The following is a 23650-nucleotide window of genomic DNA, read 5'->3' on the forward strand; positions in this document are numbered from 1 at the left end:
TCCCTTGAACAGCAGTTGCAGATTTTTTCATGTTTTTGTGATTTATTTAATTTATGTAGTTTACAAATTATTTTTTAAAATTGGATTTGTGTACCTAAATAAATGAAAATGACAGGTAAAGTTGCTCTTTTTTGGAAATTTAGAATTTTCTGTATAACTTTTTTAGGAAAAAATAAGTAATTGAACATTGAAAGTTAGACATTTTATATACTTCTTTAATAATATAATTTTTTCTGTGAGTAATATGAGAACAGAAAGGTAAAAAATTGTTAGCTATGCACATACCCTTACTCTTCTAATTGTGCAGAGATTGATCAAGGTTTCTGTAAAACAATATTGAGCTGGCTTGTTAGTTTGTAGCTTTTATTCAAAATTACAAATGTATGAAATGATGTAAACATTTTGAAAAAAAGATGATTTTTATAAATATCAACATCCTTGAATTTCTAGGGAAGGGCCTTTGACACTTCAGGGATTAGCCAAATTTAATTAAAAATTAAATTGATGGACCTGCAGATGACCCTTTGACCAGTTGACCTGCATAGTAATTTATTTTACAGGTATTACATGGAAAATGTCAATGACAGACCAAACAGATCATGACAAGGTAAAAATAAAACAGGTTACACACATGATTAATTTGATCATTTTTTTTCTACTTTGTTTTCTTGTAGAGTTATCTTCCCTATTTATAGTGATGATGAAATCCTTACAGATTAAGTACATATAAACAAAATTAAATGCATTGGAGTACGCATGCTTTTCTATTTAATAATTGCGCCACAATCAGTTATGCATTAAGTCTCGTGTGAATAAGAAGTATTAAGAGTGCAGAGAAAATTCAGAGTGCCATGGAAGTTTACATAGGAAGTCAATTTCTTATTGAGGTAAGAAAAAATGCAGCAAGTAATTAGTTTGACTCTGGCATATATTTTATTCATTTCCAAGCTGAGAGGGATATGTAGAGTTTCTTGATATATATACTCATTGTATGTATGATAAAAAAATCACATATCAGGACAGCATGTGGTGGGACTGTGGGGGGGGGGGGGGGGGGGGCATTGGAAAAGATATTCTGGTCTGGTAAGAACTGAAAAATATTACATAGGATATTGCCAACAAGTGTTAACAGAGATTCAGTCCACAACCCCCCCACCACCTTAAAAAAACCCAAACAAATGAGCATCTTCTTATAATACATTATCTTGAAGTGTAGAAAACATTTGCATTGTATGAGTAAAAAGATGTTGAAGAAACAACATGTTACCTTGAATTCATTCATTTTCTTGAGTACCAATTTTCATGCATACATGATTTGTAGGTTTAAAAAATTATGCATACAATCCTATTTTGGATTTATAAATTATCATAAATTAAATGTTGTTGAACACTTAAATTGGTTGTTAACCATGTTAACCCTTAATCCACAAAAAATAGTACCCAATGAATAATAATAAATCCGAAGTATATACAAATGTATTTTATCTGACAACCTGTCATGCCTGTATGTATGATTAATGAAAATCTTTTAAAAATAGATTTTTAACCGGATTTTCGAAAGAAAAATAGGTTATTGATTTGGGGATGTACAGCGAGCAGGCAGCTGCCAAACAGTGTCAGTTCATTAACATGAAAACGCTTTGACGAAATCTTTACAAATTTAGATATGTTGTTTCCTGTGACTAAATGAAGGTTAAGTCCAATTTTCACAATTTCAGCTGTTCTCGTTGTTGAGTTGTAGACCTTTCAGTAGCAAAAGTGATTCTTATTATATGATTTTGAGTTATTTCCCTTTGAACAGAAATGGTGAAATTAATAAGTAATTTCTATGTCATTTGGTCTCTTGTTTTTATTTTGAGTTATTTCCCTTTGAACAGAAATGGTGTTAATTATAAGTCTATCAATGATTGTATCTGTTCAATTGATTTTAGTCAGGAGTTGTCAAAAATTTCTTTATAACTATTTTTTTTTTAAGTTGTGTGTTTTGAAGGTAGATGTCACAGTTGTTATGTGGTATTTCCTTTTTATTGTGTGTGTAATAATGTTTAATTTTTACTTGATCCTGTTTGGGGGTCCAGATTTGCAAATATCATTTTCATTAGATAATAATCTTTAAATGTATTCATTTATATCTTTTACTCAACAATAAAACTCCAGAACTATGTGTTGTTTTTCACTTAGATTAAACTGCAAACATCCTGCATGATACTATGCAGTATACATGCTTCAAGTATCCACCACTGTGACATTGCACACGAAAACTAGACATTTCTATTACTTGTGGTGTTCCTAGGACATAATTTGAATCCTGTTCTTACCAGAAATTAATCTGTATTACATTTGATTTACAAAATGATTTATCCTGGTGCCTTTTTGATTATTTTTATGTTAATTAAGGAATAACTGTAATATAGGATTACTGTAATTAGAAGGTTTACAATTAAATTGTTTTTTGTTTCTTTTAACTAATTATATATATATAAAATGTCATGTAAGTGTTTAAACTTCATAAAAATATTTTGAAAGCTTTGAGAACCTTTTCATAAGACATGACATAACTTTACACATGTAACATGCATAAGGATTATTACTGAAACATGAAAAATATAACATGACCATGATGACCGGAACATGATTTTTCATATTTTAATGAAACGAAAGGGACATACAAAAAACTAGTAATAGATATCAGTGTGCAACAGGAAACGGATTTCTTTACATTGTCACCTTTAAATTTGATACAATGGTGCTATAAATTAAATCAAATTTTAGATTATAACAAAATGAATATAACTGGCATGACTATTGCGTAATAAGGAAGACTTCCAAAATAGAAAAGGGGATAGGCTAGATGTTTATTGGACAAGATGTTTATGAAATATTAGGCTAATAATCTTTAAATGTATTCATTTATATCTTTTACTCAACAATAAAACTCCAGAACTATGTGTTGTTTTTCACTTAGATTAAACTGCAAACATCCTGCATGATACTATGCAGTATACATGCTTCAAGTATCTACCACTGTGACATTGCACACGAAAACTAGACATTTCTATTACTTGTGGTGTTCCTAGGACATAATTTGAATCCTGTTCTTACCAGAAATTTATCTGTATTACATTTGATTTACAAAATGATTTATCCTGGTGCCTTTTTGATTATTTTTATGTTAATTAAGGAATAACTGTAATATAGGATTACTGTAATTAGAAGGTTTACAATTAAATTGTTTTTTGTTTCTTTTAACTAATTATATATATATAAAATGTCATGTAAGTGTTTAAACTTCATAAAAATATTTTGAAAGCTTTGAGAACCTTTTCATAAGACATGACATAACTTTACACATGTAACATGCATAAGGATTATTACTGAAACATGAAAAATATAACATGACCATGATGACCGGAACATGATTTTTCATATTTTAATGAAACGAAAGGGACATACAAAAAACTAGTAATAGATATCAGTGTGCAACAGGAAACGGATTTCTTTACATTGTCACCTTTAAATTTGATACAATGGTGCTATAAATTAAATCAAATTTTATATTATAACAAAATGAATATAACTGGCATGACTATTGCGTAATAAGGAAGACTTCCAAAATAGAAAAGGGGATAGGCTAGACGTTTATTGGACAAGATGTTTATGAAATATTAGGCTATTATGCAATTGATTATTGTGTGTAGGCTGAAGTTATATTTAGAAAAACAGTTTTTTTTATCTTGATCCTTAAAATTAAGATGTAAGTTAGGAAAGCCTAACTAGAGCAATAAGTCTTTTCTTTGGCCACACATGTATTAGATGAAAGAAATATTTTTTCTTTAGATATTCAAAATTTAACTATTTTATGAGTGTTATGATGAAACAATTTGCATCTGTTAACAGAATTCATTACCGGTACTCATTAGTAAGTGTTTTTTTATTGAGAGGGTATATTAAGACTCTACATATAATAAACAAAAAAAGAAGGCTATCTGTTATTGCAACTATTGGTAAATGTATTGAAGCATTGTGTTTAACACTTTTGATGAAATAATTGACTTAACCAGTCACAAGTTTATAAGCAGGAATATTTTATTAGTTTTCTTAAGATGATTTTCTTTCATATTTTCATAAAATTGAAGGCCATGCAAAAACTATTAATCATGTTTATTGAAGGCAGTGTGCAACAAGAAAAACATTTCTCTTCATGAATGAAAAAAAAAATGTTTAAGTTTTTACATTGTATTTTATTAACATGCTCAGATAAATTTCAGTTTAGATATTTTCACAAATTTTATTTTATTTCAGCACAATTACACTGTAAGTGGTCAAGTAACATCCACCCAAGTAAATATGTGCAATAATCCAAATATAATTGTACGACAACCTCCTGATACATATAACACACCTTCAGGATCAAATGTATCTACTTTGAAACAACTCACAGAGTCCCATTACATAACAACTGAAGAATGTGTCGTCAATTATCCTATGGTAAGTTATCAACAAGTTTTGACTATTTCTTTTAAAGCTGTTATCCTAATGCTTGTAGTTTAAAGGTTTGGTTGGCTTGCTTGCTTTATTTGTATAAATGTTTGCTCAAGCATTGTAATTAAGATTGGCATCTGCAATCAATAGATAGGCAGGGCTTCAGCTTGTATACATTATTGATACTTAAATGTTATTGGGTGTTATTTATATTAATGTAAACAAGCTGAAGTCCCGCCTATCTATTGATTGCAGATGTCAATCTTAATTACAATGCTTGAGCAAACATTTATACAAACAAAGCAAGCAAGCTAACCAAACCTTTAAATTGCTAGCATTAGGATAACAGCTTTAAAAGGTTGGAGATTTTAAGGTCCTGGCTACGATATTAAAGGGGAATTATGTTTTCTGTCTGTGTGTCTGTCCTTTATTAGGTTTTGATTTAAGGTAGGGTAAAGTTTTGGTGTTATACAGACACATATTCTTGTTCACAATATTTAGTGAAAAGTATTGAAAAGGATAAACTTAACAACATTAGAACTCCATCTCCACCAGGTGTGCCCCTTATTCCTTTAGATCCTGAACTGCATAGTTTTATAAAAGAAATGGATCTTAAGAGAAAAATTACAGAAGCACCATGGTGCATTAGCCAGTTTGTAATTTGTAGTAAAAGTTGTGCACCTTACTAGAAGTGATCTCAAGAATATACGATATATATGCCATTTAAAACTATTTGATACATCCCAAGCACAGCAAAAATCTTCATAGCCTCTACTCCATAAAGCATGAGAGACGAGCATGAACATCATTTTGATTTACTAACGTCTATTTAATTTTCATGAACATGTTTTTTTTTATCTTACATGACAACAATACCTATAGATAATTCTAAGAGATATTGAAAGCAAATATCTCCACAATGTAATGTTTGTCTTATATCTATAGGTTAGACCCAGACGTGAATTCCTTGACATACTTAAACAAGTAGGAGCATCATGGGAAGTTTTAACAAGAAAAGAGGTAGGTACATGTATTACATTTTTACTAGCTGATCATGTGATTAAATCAGAAATAGATTTACATCAGACTATAAATGTCTAAAACAATACAAAGTCATGTTTTTTTCTCTGACTGTTAATGACGTCTGTACACTAAATCCATTGGATGTTGGATGTGTACTGATAGATATTTCAGTCTTAGATACATGATTTTTTTTTATTAGTTGTTATTGGCTTTGAACTAGCTGCCAGTAACTGCGAGTACTCTCAGATCTGTACTTAGTGTCCTTTTTGTTGTTAGGGATGAGGGATGGATAAATACCTTGTCACATCCGGTCAGTGTTTATGTTTGATGTTTTTCTGCTTTGTAAAGATCTGATGAGTTTTAAGCTTTTTAGTCCCCTACCGAAGAAGTCGAAGGGGACTTTAGGTTTGCACTCTGTCCATCTGTCTGTCCGTCCGTCCGTTTGTCCATCCGTCAGTCCGGCAAATCAGTTTTCCAGACTTTTTTTCTTCATGCTTGAAGATATTGATTTGATATTTAATGTATTGTTTAATCATGACAAGTTACAGGTCAAGTTCGATTTTCACGATTTAAGCTTTTCTCCTTGTTCAGTTAAAGCCCTTTCCCTAGAATTAAATTTTTGATGAAATACTTATTAATTACTAGATTTCTGTTCAAAGGAATTAACTCATTTTTTAACTTTCCCTAGAATTAAATTTTTGATGAAATACTTATTAACTACTAGATTTCTCTTCAAAGGGAAATAACTCATTTTTTTTTAAAGATTTGTAAAAGACATTGTATTAAGATAAATGACATTTTGGATTTTTTTCCTTTTCTTTAGTAAATTGTTTGAAGAATTTAGTGGTAGGTTTGCTCCATTACAATGAAATTTTAACCGGTATGGGACTATGTATTGCCATGCAATACTCACAGAATGCTTGTTTCAACTGATTTTTTTGCGGTCGTATATTGGTATGACGTTGGCGTCGGCTTTGTCGTTGTCGTCCGAAGACACATTGGTTTTCGCACAATAACTTTAGTTTAAGTGAATGGATCTCTATGAAATTTTACCATAAGGTTCAAAACCACAAAAGGAAGGTTGGGATTGATTTTTTGGGTTATGGTACCAACAGTTAAGGAAAAAGGGGCCAAAAATAAGCATTTTTGTAACTTCCAGACAATAACTTGTGTGTTAGTGTATGAATCTCTATGACGTTGTACCACAAGGTTCAATATCACAAAGGGAATGCTGGGATTGATTTTGGAGGTAATTGCCTCAAAATTTTAGGAATTAAATAAAAGGGGCAAAAAACATGCATTTTTCTAGTTTTATGACAATTATTTGTGTTTTAGTGTTTGGATCTTTCTGAAATTGTACTACAAGGTTCCATATCACAAAGGGAAAGCTGGAATCGAGTTTGGGGGTAATTGCCCTAAACATTTAGGAATAAGGGGCCAAAAAAAAGCATTTTTCTAGTTTCCAGACAATAACTTGTGTCAAGTGTATGGATCTCTCTGAAATTGTACTGCAAGGTACCATACAACAAAGGGAAGGCTGGGATTGATTTTGGGGGTAATTGCCTCAAAATTTTAGGGGCCAAAAAAGGGCAAAAAACAGCATTTTTCTAGTTTCAGGACAATAACTTGTGTGTAAGTGTATGGATCTTTTTGAAATTGTACTACAAGGTTCCATATCACAAAGGGAAAGCTGGGTTTGAGTTTGGGGGCAATTGCCCTAAACAATTAGGAATTTGGGGCCAAAAAACAAGCATTTTTACAGTTTCCAGACAATAACTTGTGTGTCAAGTGTATGGATCTCTCTGAGATTGTACTGCAAGCTACCATACCACAAAGCGAAGGCTGGGATTGAGTTTGGGGGTGATGAATCATAAGGGGGTTCAAAAAATTGGGGGGAGATTTTTTTCCTTTTTTTTTCTTTAAAATTTTCCATTTTAAGTTGGCTTTTTTTTATTTATATATAAAAGCAAATAATAATGATAAGGTTTGATTTCATCAAAAATTGAAATATTGGGGTTCTTTGATATGCTGAATCTAACCGTGTATTTAGATTCTTAATTTTTAGTCCCATTTTCAAATTGGTCTACATTAAGGTCCAAAGGGTCCAAAATTAAACTTAGTTTGATTTTAACAACAATTGAATTAATTCTTGGGGTTCTTTGATATGCTGAATCTAACCGTGTATGTATTTAGATTTTGGATATTGGACCATAATAGGTAAATTAAAAAAATTTTAAGTTCTAATTAGACCACATTCATTCTGTGTCAGAAACCTATGCTGTGTCAAATATTTAATCACAATCCAAATTCAGAGCTATATCAAGCTTGAATGTTGTGTCCATACTTGCCCCAACTGTTTAGGGTTCGACCTCTGCTGTCATATCAAGCTGCGCCCAGCGGAGCATTTTATTATGTCATTATCCTAGATTTAGTACAAGGTCATCACCTGACATGACCCGGTCATCCTATCAACACAGATGTTGGTTCTGATAATTTTAGCAACATAATTAGTATCTGGATCATTAGTATTCTATATTTGAAGCTACAATAAAATTAAATCACTTAGTCTAGTGATTAATTTGTACTACTTAAATAGGTGATTTTTAAAGAAAGACAACTCTTACTTCCAACCTTTATGGACATAATGTTACTTGAATCAGTGATTTAGAAAATCACTCATTTAAGTAAGTCCCCTGACTGTCTAGTTTCAGGACAATAACTTGTGTATAAGTATTTTGATTGCTCTGATTTGATTTTGATTTTTGGTGTTTTAATGCCACTTTTAAGCACCGCTTTTGGTCTTTTTCGAATGGATAAAGCTGGAGTGTCTGGAGAAAACCACTGACCTACGATAGGAAAACTGACAATCCTAGTCAATTAAGATTGGAGTCGAGTGCACCCGCACGAGCTGGGTTCGAACTCACGACCTCAGTGTTGACTGGCTAGTGATTACAGTAGTAACTACTTAGACCACTCGGCCACCGAGGCCCCTGATTGCTCTGAAATTGTACCACAAGGTTCAATACCACAAGAAGGTTGGCATTCATTTTGGGGGGTAATTGCCCAAATTTTTGCAATTTTTGTGTCAAATATTTTATCACAATCCAAATTCAGAGCTGTATCAAGCTTGAATGTTGTGTCCATACTTGCCCCAACTGTTCAGGGTTCAACCTCTGCGGTCGTATCAAGCTGCACCCAGCGGAGCATTTTATTTTAGTTTGTTCTTATGTGGTGTTGTTACACCACTGTCCCAGGTTGGGGGGAGGGTTGAGCGCTCACAAACATGTTTAACCCAGCCACATTCTTTATGTGCCCGTCCCAAGTCAGGAGCCTGTAGTTCAGTGGTTGTCGTTGGTTCATGTCTGTCATATTTGTTTTTCGTTTTAATGTTTTCTCAATTGAAATGTTTCATATTTTTCATGTCAGGGCCTTTTATAGCCAAATATACGGTATGGGTTTTCTCATTTTTGAAGGCCATACGGTGGCGTATAATTGCTTACATCCACTTTATTTGAACTTTGGTGGATAGTTGTCTCATTGGCAATGGTACCACATATCCTTATTTCTATATTAAAAGAACAATGAGGGATATTGAGGTAAAGTACCTCAAAGTATAAATACATATCTAATCATACTAAATTTATATCTGAGAGGCTGCTTATGAGGATATTGATTTTGTGTTTACTGGATCTGTCAATGTGTGACCATCTTATTACAGTAGTCACTGGCATGTGGTGTAGGTAGTGCATGAAAGTAATAGCCCTCCATATATATATGACACTTGTGTATTTACTATGAAATAATCAGGAAGATATTTTTGGAGATAAACACCTAAATTCACTTATTCATTGTGATAATATCAACGACAAGAGTTATTTCTAAGTAAATCATTCACATAAATAAAGTTTATGCTACATATCTGAATACTTGTTAACTATCACTATTCTCAAATTTTCCTTTGATCATTTTTTATATGACTGCAAAAATTTGCAAAAAAAGTTTTTGTGGTCATATAATGTTATGACGTTGTCAGTGTTGTCATTGTTTTCCGAAGACATTTGGTTTCAATATATATGATACATGCAATAACTTGAGAATAAGTGTATAGATCTATATGATTGTACCACAAGGTTCCATACCACAAAAGGAAGGTTGGGATTGATTTTTGGGGTATTTGTCCTAACTGTTTAATAAGGGCCAGAAACAAGCATTTGTCTTGTTTCAGGACAATAACTTGTGTATAAGTGTATGGATCTCTATGAAACTGTTCAGGAATTAGGGGTCAAAAAGGGGCAAAAAAACTAGGATTTTCTGGTTTCTTTTTTGACCAATTTCAGTGTGGTTTAATTCAAAATCTTGAACTCTTGAATATGCTGAATCTAACAGTGTATTTAGATATTGGAATTTGGGTCCCGATATTGAATTGGTCCACATTTAGGTCTAAAGTGTCCAAAATTAAACTTTGTTTGATATGCAAAAATTAAATTATTTGGGTTCTTTGATATGCCAAATCTAACTGTGCATTTAGAATTTTGTTTTGGGACAGTTTTTCATATTGGTCCAAAATTAAGGTCCAACGGGTCCAAAATTATACTTAGTATTACAAAAATTGAATTCAAGGGGTTCTTTGATATGCAGAATCTAAATATGTATTTAGATTTGTGATCTTTGGGTCCAGTTTTCATGTTGGTCAAAATCAGTGTCCAAAATTAAACTTTATTTGATTTCAACAAAAATTGAATTGATGAGGTTTTTTGATATACTGATTCTAACCATGTATTTATATTTTCTATTTTGTGCCCAATTAACAAATTGGTCCACATTAAGGTCCAAAGGGTCCAAAAATAAACCACTGTTTGATATCATCAAAAATTGAATTCTTTGGGGTTCTTTGATATTCTGAATCTTACAATTCTATTTAGATTTTTGATTTTGGACCATAATAGGTTAAATGCCCAATTTCAAATGTTTAAGTTCTTAGACCACATTCGTTCTGTGTCAGAAACCTATGCTGTGTCAAATATTTAATCACAATCCAAATTCAGAGCTGTATTAAGCTTGAATGTTGTGTCCTTACTTGCCCCAACTGCTCAGAGTTCGACCTCAATGATTGTATCCAGCTGCACCCTGCAGAGCATTTTATTGCATATACTGTAGTAATTACAACCTGTTTATCTGTTAATTGAAGGTCTGTAGTTTTCTAAAAGATTACATTGGTAGCAGACAGTTATACAATCCAAATGACCCTAGTATAGTGTTCTGTAAAAAAGATCCTCTGGGAAAAGTATTTGGAGTTGACAAATTTACCTTTACAGAAGCAACGTAAGTGTATATCTATATATCATTGAGTTTATCATTATAGTAAATTTATGGTCACCTTTTTATTGTTTAGTTAGCTGTATATTTTAGATGAAGCAACACTGACACTCATTTATTTTTAATCATTTATGTATGTCTGATGAACATCCGAAGGAATAAAAATTCAATCTTTATAAAGGTGAAATTTTGTTAATCTATATTTGGGAGAAAAAGAAATAATCAAATCAAAGTGCTAGCAATTATAGGTCACTGTACGGCCTTCAACACAATGACTTTATGTCACATATTTCATTTTGGCCTAACTGTAATATTGACAACATGTTAGGACCCCTGTCAACTTACACTAAGGATCTGAATATACACTCCCCCATCTTTATCTGAACTAGTTAATGTCTGTAAGCTTTATAATTCACACCTGTCTTGTATTTTCAGGAAATTGATAGATGCCAACTGCTACCAATTACCTGACTCTTGTATGGTTAAAAAAGAACAATTAGTTGCTAGACCAAAGAAAAGAAGTAATACTAGTACATCAAATCAAGAAAGAAGGGTAATTATTTTAATTTGAAACAGCAATCTTGGGATTGTTTTGAAAATACTATATCTATGGCATGCCAAAATCTCTTTAAGAGATGATTTTATTTTATTTAATTGAAGTTCCTCCAGCCAAATTGACCTTACAGTTTGAAAATTTATTGTCTTCAGTATGACAGGTTTTTATGAAAATTCATTAGAATGTTTCCATAATCCTGAAATTATACATTGTTATTATATAAATACAGAAATTATTGAGTGCATTTATTCTCTGGGACGCTACTTCCTATTTGCAAGGTGATAGGACGTGCAGCTGGAATAGGTCACATTTTCCAGCTTGAAAATATGTGAATAGATGGGGGAAACTTGATAAGGTCAATAAAGTTCCTATTACTTGCTATATGAAAAGCCCTGTAATTTTTTAAGAGTCGAAAGTCTCGCCCTATGCAGACATTTTTGAAAGGGCTCAGCAGCTTATGCAAAAGCCAAGGAAAGGTAATGTTGCTCATAGATTGAGTTCCTCCCTTCAAAAATTCTACAGTTGTCACCACGATCTGATTGACCGCTATGGAGTGTCAGTTTCATACATGACAAAAAGCTTTCCTGATCCCCTGAATTGACCCTTGGTTTTTGGTGGGGTTGCTGTATGTTCTTTTTATTTTTTGTATTATTTGTTAATTCTTCTTCTTCTGTCATCTTTCTTGGTATTCCCAGCTGTGTTTTTATCCACAAATTGTCCGTCTTTTGACACTTTGGTATTCCACTTTTTCCAACACACCACATGAAACCAATATATGTTACATTATTACCTAAGCAATATATGAAAAAGTTTACATTTTAAAAATCTAAATTATATGAAAAGGGTGTGATAACAAAACTCCAGCACCACCCCTATCAATTAAGTATTTAAATAATGCCACTAAGCCAATATTCAACAACAAAAATTTAATAAAAAAAAAAAGCTGCTGTTATTTCGAAAAAAGAAAAAAAATTGTAGTATTCTGAAAAATCGTGTAACTCAATTGCTATCAAACTTTGCAGAAATGAAGCATTTGGCATTTGCAACTCTTTATTTAAAACAGTTGCTTCCCTTGTAATATTGAGTTGATCGCTTCAACCATTACCAAAAATAAATGGTTGGCAGCTTTGCTAAAAATATAAATACAACTATTATGTGAAAGAAAATGAAAATGTTTTGTTCCCTTGTCATGATATGAATGTTTTTGTTTATTTACAGATAGTAACTGTTTCTTGTCCAAAGTTGATTGACATTCTTGTACATAGTCCCAGTACTCAGACAACAGAACAGCAGAAAGCACAGAATAATTCCCAAGGCCAGTCATCAGACACAAGTGCAAACAGAGTTAAACAAGGTTGTTTGCTGTTCTACTTTTTGATTTGTTGATATATAGCTAATTTACTATTATTAGACAAGCATCCAGCTAGAGAGGTTAAGGATACCAGATCATATTTATTATGCAAAAGCTGTGTATATAATATATATATTGTAATGATCACATACTTTCAAAAATTGAAAGAAATGAAGAAGATATTATTTCAAACATGTCAAAAGCCATTCATCACATGTCAAAATCTGTTCAATATTGTATTTCTGATTCTGCATATACATGATATATGCATAACACACAAACAAAAAAATATATAGTAAAAAATAATACAATCAAAACAATATTAAAAGTATCACGCACACAATTTTTTTTATTAGCTATATTTGATGTTCATAAAAATGATGAAGAAAATATTTTTTATCTTTATGTTTTGTATGAGCAGTTCCTACTGCATTCACAGTGATGGCATGCATGGTATGAGAATGTTTAGGGTTTATTACTTTTTATGCCCCTGCTGCATTGGAGGGGCATTAAGTGTTACCCTTGTCTGTCCATCTGTACATCCATATGTCCCAAAATTAGTTTCCGTTCTCTAACTTAAGTTTACCTCAACCAAATGTTATGAAACTTTACACAATGCTTATTACCACAAAACACAGATCAAGTTCTAATTTGGGTTGCAACTTTAATGTTCCTGTCCCTTTATAACACTATATGCAAGTGGGGGCATCATCTGTGTTCCATGGACACATTCACCATTTATTTATTCTATATGAATGAAAAGAGATGTAGAGTATATACCAATGAAATAGCAACCCAACGACAAAAACCAAAAGTTGCCTAATCTTCAACATATGTGTTCAACCCACAACTGTCCAAGATTAGGGGATTTTAGTGCTGGCAAAGATGTTTAATCTTAACCTTGCCATATTCTGTATATTCCTGTCCCAATATTCAGTTTTTGTCAATGGGTCTGTCTATCATACTTGTGTTTTGTTTATTGTTTTGTACATACATCAGGCCTTTTGTTTCCTCATTTGAATTACTTTACATTTTGTCACGTCTGGCTTTTTAAAGCTAACAATACAGTATGGGTTTTGCTCATTTTTGCTTACATCTATGTTATTTGATCTCTAGTGGACAGTTGTCTCATTTGCAATCATACCACATCTTATTTGTATATTGTCACTTAGATAATAATTCATTTTATCAATTTTAGCACAGAATTTGCCAGCTGCTTCTACTGGTAGGAGGAGACATAGATGGGTATCAGTAAGTATAATTCACAAATGTAAATAAAGAAAGATTAATGTACTGGTAATTGGGACCATAATAAAATATGTGCAGTAAAACTCATCAAATCCAAACCCTGTTAAAAATTAAACCTATCCAATCTTGACTCCTGTATCAATAGGTAAATGTTCTTTTGTTATTTAACTTGTGGGAATTGAACAAACATTTCTGTTTTTTGAAGAAGTCATCTATATCAAGTAGCTTGAAGATCTTTATTAAGTTATGAGCACCAATCTCTTTCACTTCAGTCCTTCTGCATTGTTCTTTGAACTGTGAACAAAGTGATTGAAAAAATTCTCTTTTTCTCCTTTTTGACTTGAACTAAACTGTACTAAAATTGAATATTTCCAAACAGTCTGCTGATGATTAAAAAAACAAATATTGCATTACATATTAAAAAGCAGTTACTTGTACACAATCTTCATTGATATTATCTTTGTTTTTTCATCCAATTTTGCTACTTAGCTTACCTCAATTGTCTACTGAACCACCCCAGTATTCTCAGTCTAGTATACATGCTTGCCACTTATAGTGGAGGTACTATCGGGTTGTAGAAGTGTTGTTAAGGCCAAACAAATAAATATGTGTGTTAAGGGATTCCTTATAAAGAAAAATAAGGGGAGGTACCGGTAGGTAAATCTTCTTTCTTATTTTGCTAAATACATTATTACCTTGAGTGTATTGGGAGACCGGCAATATTGTTATGATTCTCTACCATGAGTCCCAATAAAAACTTTTATGGTAGGCCTTTTCAGGCATAGAAATACAGGGTTGGTAGGCATGGTAGGGAAACCATTAATACCAGCATTTTTCATTTTGGCTGAAAGTTCACATGCCAATGAAGAAATTTGAAGTGCAATGAAAATACATTGTAGCATTAAACCTCATGAAACTTATTAAAACAAGAAAATATAGTTAATTAATGTATAATCAATTATAGGAAAGGGAAGATTCTGAACCAGATATAATAGCCATTGAGCTAGATGCTGACAATGATGATGATGTTATAGGTGTAGAGGTTGGAACCAACGGTGCTGATGATGTTATATCTGTAGAGGTTGATGCTGACAGAATTTCATTTGAGTATGAAGTCTGTTCAGATGAGGATGATATCATATCCAGCACAGCCAGTGTTTCAGGAATCTCAGATACTGTAAGTTTTATGAAATGAACACACGTCACTTAACCTTTAAGTCATAAGTGATATTTAAGGATAATTATCGATATGTTACCCTTTTTTGTTGATTTCACAGTATCCCTGTATACTAGATCTTAGGGGTCCTTGACTAGAGATCAGTAATGTGTTTGAAATAGTTATCAAATGGGTTTTCAGAAGAATGGAAATAATCTGTGTTATGTAGAAGCTTAGGAAATATCTATGAAAATGACCAACACAAACATACCAGTACTTTTAAGAGCAGTGTTTTTTGAACTTCTTTCCTGGCCAATTTAGCATTGTGGTATTCAGCACTATCATATTTCAACACTGTAATATTGTACTCACCACAGCTTTAAAGTTTAAAAGTAATGGCTTAAAGCTTTCAAAGGGACATTGAAGTACCTTTCAGCCATCGAAAAGATACAACCACATATTGTATATTTCAGTATAGAATTTAGAAAATTAAGTTTAATAAAAAAACATTATGATATTGTGTGTCTTTACAACACCATCAGATTCTAAAGAGATTACAATTAGAAATTATATTGAATAAATTGTACCTTACAAAACTGAAGTGGTGTAGAATTTATTTATTGATTATCTCCCTTTGACTGTTTTTCATGCATAATGGGAATGATCATTTGAAAACATTAACTAAACCTGTTGGAAAATTCCAATATTTGAAGTGTTGAACACTTTATAACAGACATGGAAAAAAATCAGTATAAAGTCAGTTACCAAAGATGATTTGGGTAGGGTTTAAGCTAGGATTTTGAGGGCTTTTAGTCACTTTTGTGTGATAAGAAAATCAACCTTTCTTAGAGTAGTTATTGCATAGGGTTTAATACATGAACAAGAACATGAGTATTTTCTTTTTCAGTATTTCATTAGTATACATGTACAAGTAAAAATATAACAATTAAGATTAAAACAAAACTGTGAGCTGTATTTCTTTACAAGATAAATATTGTATGTTTTTATTTTGATTTGTATGTCTCAAAGTAGGGACTAATGAGACTAATATAATGAATCTATTGGTCAATGTTCCTGTCCTTATAATTTGCTTATGGTCTGCATATACTACAGAATAGAGAAAATGGGTAAAAAAATGAATCGGAGAGAATAATGGGCGCGTAAATATACAGAATAGAGAGAAAATTTGTATAAAAAAGAAATACAGAAAATGATGACTCAAACCCCCTCCCCAACACCCTAATTTGCACCATATCTCAAAAGACCTAAACCTAGCTATAAGTCCTAAAGTCAGAAGAATGTAGACAGATCAGTAGGTATTTCAATACTAGAAAAAATTATAATTGAGTTATCTTTCTTGTATTCGGGTGTGTGCTCCTACTCTTTGGAGGATTATGCACAGTAGAAGCACATTCAATTAATGGCGGCCCATTTTAATATAATATCTAAAGTGAGGTCTGGCAAAGACAAAATGCTTCTGAATTTAAAATTTTTAGAGGAATTCAAGAAAAAAACGATATGTTTGAATAAGTTCATTACGGTTTTTGTCTTTCTGTCAATTATGTTTTCATTATGAAACTCTGGTCAATGTGTGGTATGAACTATTTCTGGTTGCCCGTTTTGTTATTATATATCAAAAGTGAGGTCAGGCAAAGACAAAATACTTCTGAATTTAAAAATTTTAGCGGAATTCAAGAAAAACGATGTGTTTGAATAAGTTCATTATGGTTTTTGTCTTTCTGTCAATTATGTTTTCTTCATGAAACTCTGGTCAACTTGTGATATGAACAATTTCATATGTAATGACAAAATGCCAACTGACCGATTCTATTTGAAAGAATTAATTTTGATGATCATTAATGACCCATTGGATAAGTGGATTACCCGTAACAACAAATTATGACACCTGTTGTCATGGTTGTATCCGTTGATTAGGTTGGGGTAGTAAACTTGTCATAAACTTGTCACCAGCTAAAATTTTGCACAATTCATTTTTTTAACTCTTATAAATTTAAGTGACGGAATTGATCAGAAATATTTTCGTCATTTTGAAAATCGTCTTGTAAATGGCGAAAATGAGGAGGGCTAGCAAAATCACTGATTTGGGCTAGATTTATATATGTATTTCGAGAAAATTTCAACAATTGAATTTTTTTTTGTTTTACTTTTCAGAATGTAGTGATAATATGTGGTGATAGTGATATGGAATTTTGGGGTGATTCTGATTCAAGTGATTCAGAATTATCAGATGGGGTATGTTTATGTTATATAGTTGGGTTTTAGCTGCTAATTCAAAATAAAAAGGGTTTGATTTTCAGCCTTTCACCCCAAGAATTGTGTTGATGGTTTTGATTTAATCCAATTTTTTTTTAAAGATTTCGAATATTTATAGGAATCTGTTGGCCTAAATTTGATTAAAATTGTGTAGCCCATGCTCTCCAAAAAACGTACAGAAGATATTTGTATTTTATATTGTATATTAGCATAAAATATTACAGAAAAAAAAAATTGTTTATTATTAAAACATTTAAAAAGTATATAAATGGTTCAGAAATGTCAAATGATTTTATTTATGAATTATATTGAAGTTATGTTATTCTGAGGTCAATGATTACACATCAAATATTATAGATGGACATGAAAGAAAGAAGGGAAGAAAAGCTGATTGCTTGAAATATGTTGACTTTTACAACTTAACATGCGTAAGCCTCAGGCTAAATTTGAATTTAAAGAAACAAATGTTTTTAAGGAAATTTGAGAGATCTGCATTCCTAAACTTTTTCAGTCAATGTGTAACTTGATAAATATCCAAAAGATTTAATGTTAAATTTTAAAGCATATGGTCTTGACCACTGATGAGAAAGTAATTGTGAAAGGCATATATGGGACATTAAATTAAATCGGTATTGTGAAACATTTTTTTAAAATAAATGGTAAACTAGGGAACTTAATGTTAAACATATCATGTCAAAATTTTCTATTTACAGGATAAATGGACGTGCACAGAATGTGATACGAAAAACTCTCCTTTACATGGTCATTGTGGACATTGTAAAAAAGTGCGTCCAAACTGGCTACCAGAGACTACACGAAAGAGGCGGTTGGAAAGAATGAATTCAAAAGACCAGGCACTTTTGTCTTCTTCCGAATGCAGTGATATTTCTCATATCCCTTCAAAATTTCGTCGCTCTTCTAGAGACCGTCTTACATCGATAGAATTGGAATCTGACAAGGACTTAATAGTGGATGAAGAGGACTCAGGAATTAGCACCGTGTCTAGTCAGCAATCTAGTCAAGAAAATTTAGCCGACAATAAACTGAAATCCTATTCTACGTTGATAGAAAATTCATCCACGTTAGGAACGTATAGAACTTTGCTAAACTTTCAATCTACAGACTCAGCAAAAAATAAAGATGAACTGTCAGTATCAGATAAAATGGATATTTCTGGCAAACTGCAAAAAGAATCGAAGCAGCAAAAATCTGATAAAATTTCTAACAATAAGGAATTGGGAAATTCTCAATCACAACTTGGTCAGTGCTGTATTTGTTTCAGCCGGCCTAAAACTGCCAGCATTATTCATGGCTGCACTGGACATCAAGTGTGCTGTTATAGATGTGCCAAGCGACTGAAAAGACTTGCAAAACCATGCCCTCTCTGTAGACGACCTATTCAAAAGGTCATTAAAAATTATTTTGCTTAAATATTCGTATACTGATTACAGGACATATTGTTAATTTTCTTCTTTTTTGTTTTGTAAATTGCACTGTCATGACTGAATTATTAGCAAGTGATCAAGTTTACTAAAACTGATAGAATAAAACTTTGACTTAATTTGAATTCGTTATCTGCTTCTTAGGCTTCAGTAAACTTGCCAATGAAATGATTAAAAAAAAGTTTTGAATTTTCAATATTTTAAGTCATTGGAAACAACCGTCCAGGTATTTTTAAAGTTCATTAAAGCCACAATTTTTTATAATGGAATTTTCAAACTATTTAATAAATGTATATCTAAATAAGACAATCGTCTCAAACCAATTTAATGTCGGAAGAGGCCTGTGGTTTTGAATGGCCTTTAGGGCTATGATATTAGTATGGTTATCTATGTAAGCATTGTAGTACATCATTTGTTAAAATCTCAGCATTTTGTTTTGATAAATTAAATTATGCCATTGTTTGTATATGTAAATCAATTATTTATTTTTTTTTACCATATAACTCACCTATTTATCATGTTTATGTTCACTGGTTTTTATTATTTATTTTCATGTACTGTTATCTAATTTAAGTACTAATCATATTTATTTTTGTGTCTTCACATGGCAGCTATTATTGGATCATATTTTTAGCAATCTCTATCAATTAATACATGAATGATTGAAACATTAATCTAATTCATAATTATCATATTAGTTATTGTAAATGTTTTCTCTCAAATTACTGCAAAGACAAATTGTTCAACACTGTAGCTTCCATTGGGTATGCATGTTTTATTAACAATTTCTATCATTTCAATTTTAACTTTATAAATACCATAAATATTTGCAGAGATATATGTACTCACATCAATTTCAAAGTTTAATGTACAATTTAACCAAAGTATTATTTATTGCATATAATTCAAAAACTTCTACAAAGTAATGTTCGAATTTTATTCTTATTTTTACTGGAAAACTTATAGGGACCTTTCTTTTTTGCTGCAATTACTACCAAAGGTGCTATTAAATATAACTTGGGGAAAAGCATTTGAAGTATAAAAAATAAGATATGTTAGGTAACACTAAACACAAGTATTTTTATGCCCCCGCCATAGCATTAGGTTTTACCCTTGTCCTTCTGTACATATGTCCGTACATCCATACTTTTGAATTTGTATGCCCCGAAATTGGTTTCCGCTCTCCAACTTTAGTTTGCCTCTACCAAATGGTATGAATCTTGTACACAATGCTTAATACCACAAAACACAGATCAAATTTGAATTTTGGTGTCGTCACTTTTTCCGCTCTAGAGTTATGACCTTTACAAATAGAAAAAATTGCTGAATTTTTCATTTCCATTCTCTAACTTAAGTTTGCCTCGCCCAAATGTTATGAAACTTATACACAATGCTTATTACCTCAAAACTCTGATGAAGTACGAATTTGGGTAGCGTCACTTTTACTGTTCTTGAGTTATGTTCCTTTATCGTGTTATATGCAAGCGGGGGCATCATCTGTGTCCCATGGACACATACCCCATTTATTTTCTTTTAAACTAATATTTATATACATTCCCTCAAACAATAATCATTCAACACACTTCATGCCAGGGAAGTGATACCTAGTAAGTTTTAGTTGGTTATTTGAATTAAGTTACAGGTTGTTATTGGTAGATTTTAGATATCGATGTTAAATTGGCATAAGGTTAGAAATACTCAATTATTTGCAATGGATTTTTCACAGGGTTCTGGTTTATTTCAAAAGAAGAATTAGCAAACTATAAAAAAATGGGTAGCAGTCCTGTTACTAGAAATGTCGGCCTTTTATTGCAGTGGGAAAAAAAGGATATGGTTATGAGGCAAAAATTGACCTGAAATGCAGTTGTTTCGGAAGCTTCCAATTTCAGCACTTAATGGAAAAGGCAAATTTTGAATGGTTCCTTTGTTTATACAATTTTCAACATTTTAAATAATATGGATTTAATTTTCCAAAATTTTTAAACTTAAATGGGTAAGCTTTCAAACAGAAGAGATTCCAACCCTGCATCATCCAATCAGGAGTCCGAGGGTTGACTGTAAAATGTGTAAACAACTAATTGGGCTAATGTAACCATAAACCCATTCAACCTTTCTGCAGTTTTGTGATCTAAGGGAGACAATTTAGGTCTCTTAATATTATATATTAAGCTCATTACAACAGTATCGAGGATAGGGTATACCATAACAATTTAAATTACTTTTATAAACACTTTGTTTTCTTATACATGATTTTGTTTCACATAATTTTATTGAAATTACCGTATTTATAGGAAACGTCATTTGTCTCCTTGAATACAGACCAAGTCAGCAAATATCCAAATCAAAGAGGAGATATCCCTTTGGTAAATTATTTTGGAGGACGATTTGTTGTTGAGCCTCAGCTCAAACAAGTTTGAGTCAGGTCCAAAACCTGTCCCAGGCCTTTTTATACGACCGCAAAAAAATTTTGCGGTCGTATATTGGTATGACGTTGGCGTTGTCGTCGTCTGAAGACACATTGGTTTTCGCACTCTTACTTTAGTTTAAGTGAATGGATCTCTATGAAATTTTAACATAAGGTTCAATACCACAAAAAGAAGGGGTATTGGTACCTCCAGGTAAGGAATTAGGGGCCAAAAATAAGCATTTTTGTAACTTCCAGACATAACTTGTGTGTTAGTGTATGGATCTCTCTGACATTGTACCACAAGGTTCCATATCACAAAGGGAATGCTGGGATTGATTTTGGGGGTAATTGCCTCAAAATTTAATGAATAAGGGGCCAAAAAAGGGGCAAAAAACAAGCATTTTTCTAGTTTCATGACAATAACTTGTGTGTAAGTGTATGGATCTTTCTGAAATTGTACTACAAGGTTCCATATCACAAAGGGAAAGCTATAATTGAGTTTGGGGGTATTGCCCAAAACGTTTAGGAATAAGGGGCCAAAAATAAGCATTTTTCTAGTTTCCAGACAATAACCTGTGTTCAAGTGTATGGATCTCTCTGAAATTGTACTGCAAGGTACCATACCACAAAGGGAAGGCTGGATTGATTTTGGGGGTAATTGCCTCAAAATTTTAGGAATTAGGGGCCAAAAAGGGGCAAAAATCAAGCATTTTTCTAGTTTCATGACAATAACTTTTGTTTAAGTGTATGGATCTCTATGAAATTGTACTACAAGGTTCCATATCACTAAGGGAAAGCTGGGTTTGAGTTTGGGGTAATTGCCATAAACTTTTAAGAATTTTGGGCCAAAAAGGGCCTAAAAACAAGCATTTTTCTAGTTTCCAGACAATAACTTGTGTTCAAGTGTATGGATCTCTGTGAAATTGTACTGCAAGGTACCCTACCACAAAGGGAAGGCTGGGATTGATTTTGGGGGTAATTGCCTCAAAATTTTAGGAATTAGGGGCCAAAAAGGGGAAAAAACAAGCATTTTTCTAGTTTCAGGACAATAACTTGTGTGTAAGTGTATGGAACTTTATGAAATTGTACTACAAGGTTCCTTATCACAAAGGGAAAGCTGGGTTTGAGTTTGGGGGTATTTGCCCAAAACGTTAAAGAATTTGGGGCCAAAAAGGGGCCTAAAAACAAGCATTTTTCTAGTTTCCAGACAATAACCTGTGTTCAAATGTATGGATCTCTCTGAAATTGTACTGCAAGGTACCATACCACAAAGGGAAGGCTGGGATTGAGTTCGGGGTTGATGAATCATAAGGGGGTTAAAAAATTTGGGGGAGGGATTTTTTTTTTCCTTTTTTTCATTTTTTTTCTTTAAAATTTTCAATTTTAAATTGGTTATTTCTGATTATATATAAAAGCAAATAATAATGATATGGTTTGAATAGGTAAATTAAATTTTTTTAAGTTCTTAGACTTCATTCATTCTGTGTCAGAAACCTATGCTGTGTCAAATATTTAATCACAATCCAAATTCAGTGCTGTATTAAGCTTGAATGTTGTGTCCATACTTGCCCCAACTGTTCAGGGTTCGACCTCTGCGGTCGTATCAAGCTGCGCCAAGCGGAGCATTTTATTGCTTTTTTTTTTTTGCAATAGTCCTCCAGGACCTCTCTTCTTTTATACATTGAAGCTTTATACAGGACCTATGACTTTCTTAAGAAGAACCTTTCACTTAAATGAAAATCCAAACGAGCCTGGACCTTTTTTGCCTAAAACAAAATTTGATTCATGTTGTTTTCATAATATTAAACCTAGTTCATGGTGTTAAATAGTTGAAACAAATACTTGAATGAATACAATCCTTAATGGATAAATCACTTAAAACCACATATCAGATGTCTAAGTAAATCCATGTTTTATTACTTGTCAATTATTATTTTATTGGATAAAAAAAACTTATAATGATGTTATGGTGAAAGAGAGTGATTTTGTTGGCTAGTGGGAGGTTTTACCTCCCAGTCAGCATGGTCAGGCTACTATGCTTCAAAAGGGGGTTTCTAAATTTTTGAACAAAAATATTGTGAACTCCAAACAATATTTGAGACTTAACCCGTATGATATAGGACATCAGTTATAGTGATTAAAGTTTGTTGTTTGTGATAGACTGTTATTGTTTGTTATCATTCTCAAATTAGTGCCTGTTGTCATGGATACAAGGATTATTAACACAAAAATAATATTACCAATTCCATATTGGTCTATATTTGAAATATAAATTTATTTTAGAATAATGAATCTTGTTTCTATTTTTTTTTTTTTTTTAAACCTGTTAACTGTTTCATTGTATGATAGTTTAACTGGTTCATTGGACCGAATATATGACTTGCCTTAATAATTG

General features: G+C 32.0%; 1 protein-coding gene across 1 annotated transcript; it reads left to right on the forward strand.

Moving 5' to 3' along the window:
• The first annotated feature begins 493 nt into the window (after positions 1–493).
• On the forward strand, positions 494–23417 carry LOC127703862 (E3 ubiquitin-protein ligase Mdm2-like). Its single transcript, XM_052207936.1, has 10 exons — positions 494–607; positions 4303–4488; positions 5428–5502; positions 10694–10827; positions 11257–11374; positions 12596–12731; positions 13927–13979; positions 14941–15153; positions 17305–17385; positions 18120–23417. Exons 1-10 carry the CDS (start codon positions 575–577, stop codon positions 18834–18836), a joined length of 1746 nt encoding a protein of 581 aa, XP_052063896.1. The 5' UTR covers positions 494–574; the 3' UTR covers positions 18837–23417.
• Positions 23418–23650: the final 233 nt, after the last annotated feature.

The sequence above is a fragment of the Mytilus californianus genome, unplaced genomic scaffold, assembly GCF_021869535.1.
Source record: "Mytilus californianus isolate M0D057914Y unplaced genomic scaffold, xbMytCali1.0.p SCAF_53, whole genome shotgun sequence".
Taxonomy (NCBI): Eukaryota; Metazoa; Mollusca; class Bivalvia; order Mytilida; family Mytilidae; genus Mytilus; species Mytilus californianus.

What these genes read in the sequence shown, in the direction of transcription:
- LOC127703862 (XM_052207936.1), top strand. Translation starts at nt 575, where the DNA reads ATGTCAATGACAGACCAAACAGATCATGACAAG. An exon ending in TGCAAACAGAGTTAAACAAG is followed by an intron (nt 12,732 to 13,926) that starts GTTGTTTGCTGT and finishes TATCAATTTTAG; the next exon opens with CACAGAATTTGCCAGCTGCT. An exon ending in ATTCAGAATTATCAGATGGG is followed by an intron (nt 17,386 to 18,119) that starts GTATGTTTATGT and finishes TTCTATTTACAG; the next exon opens with GATAAATGGACGTGCACAGA.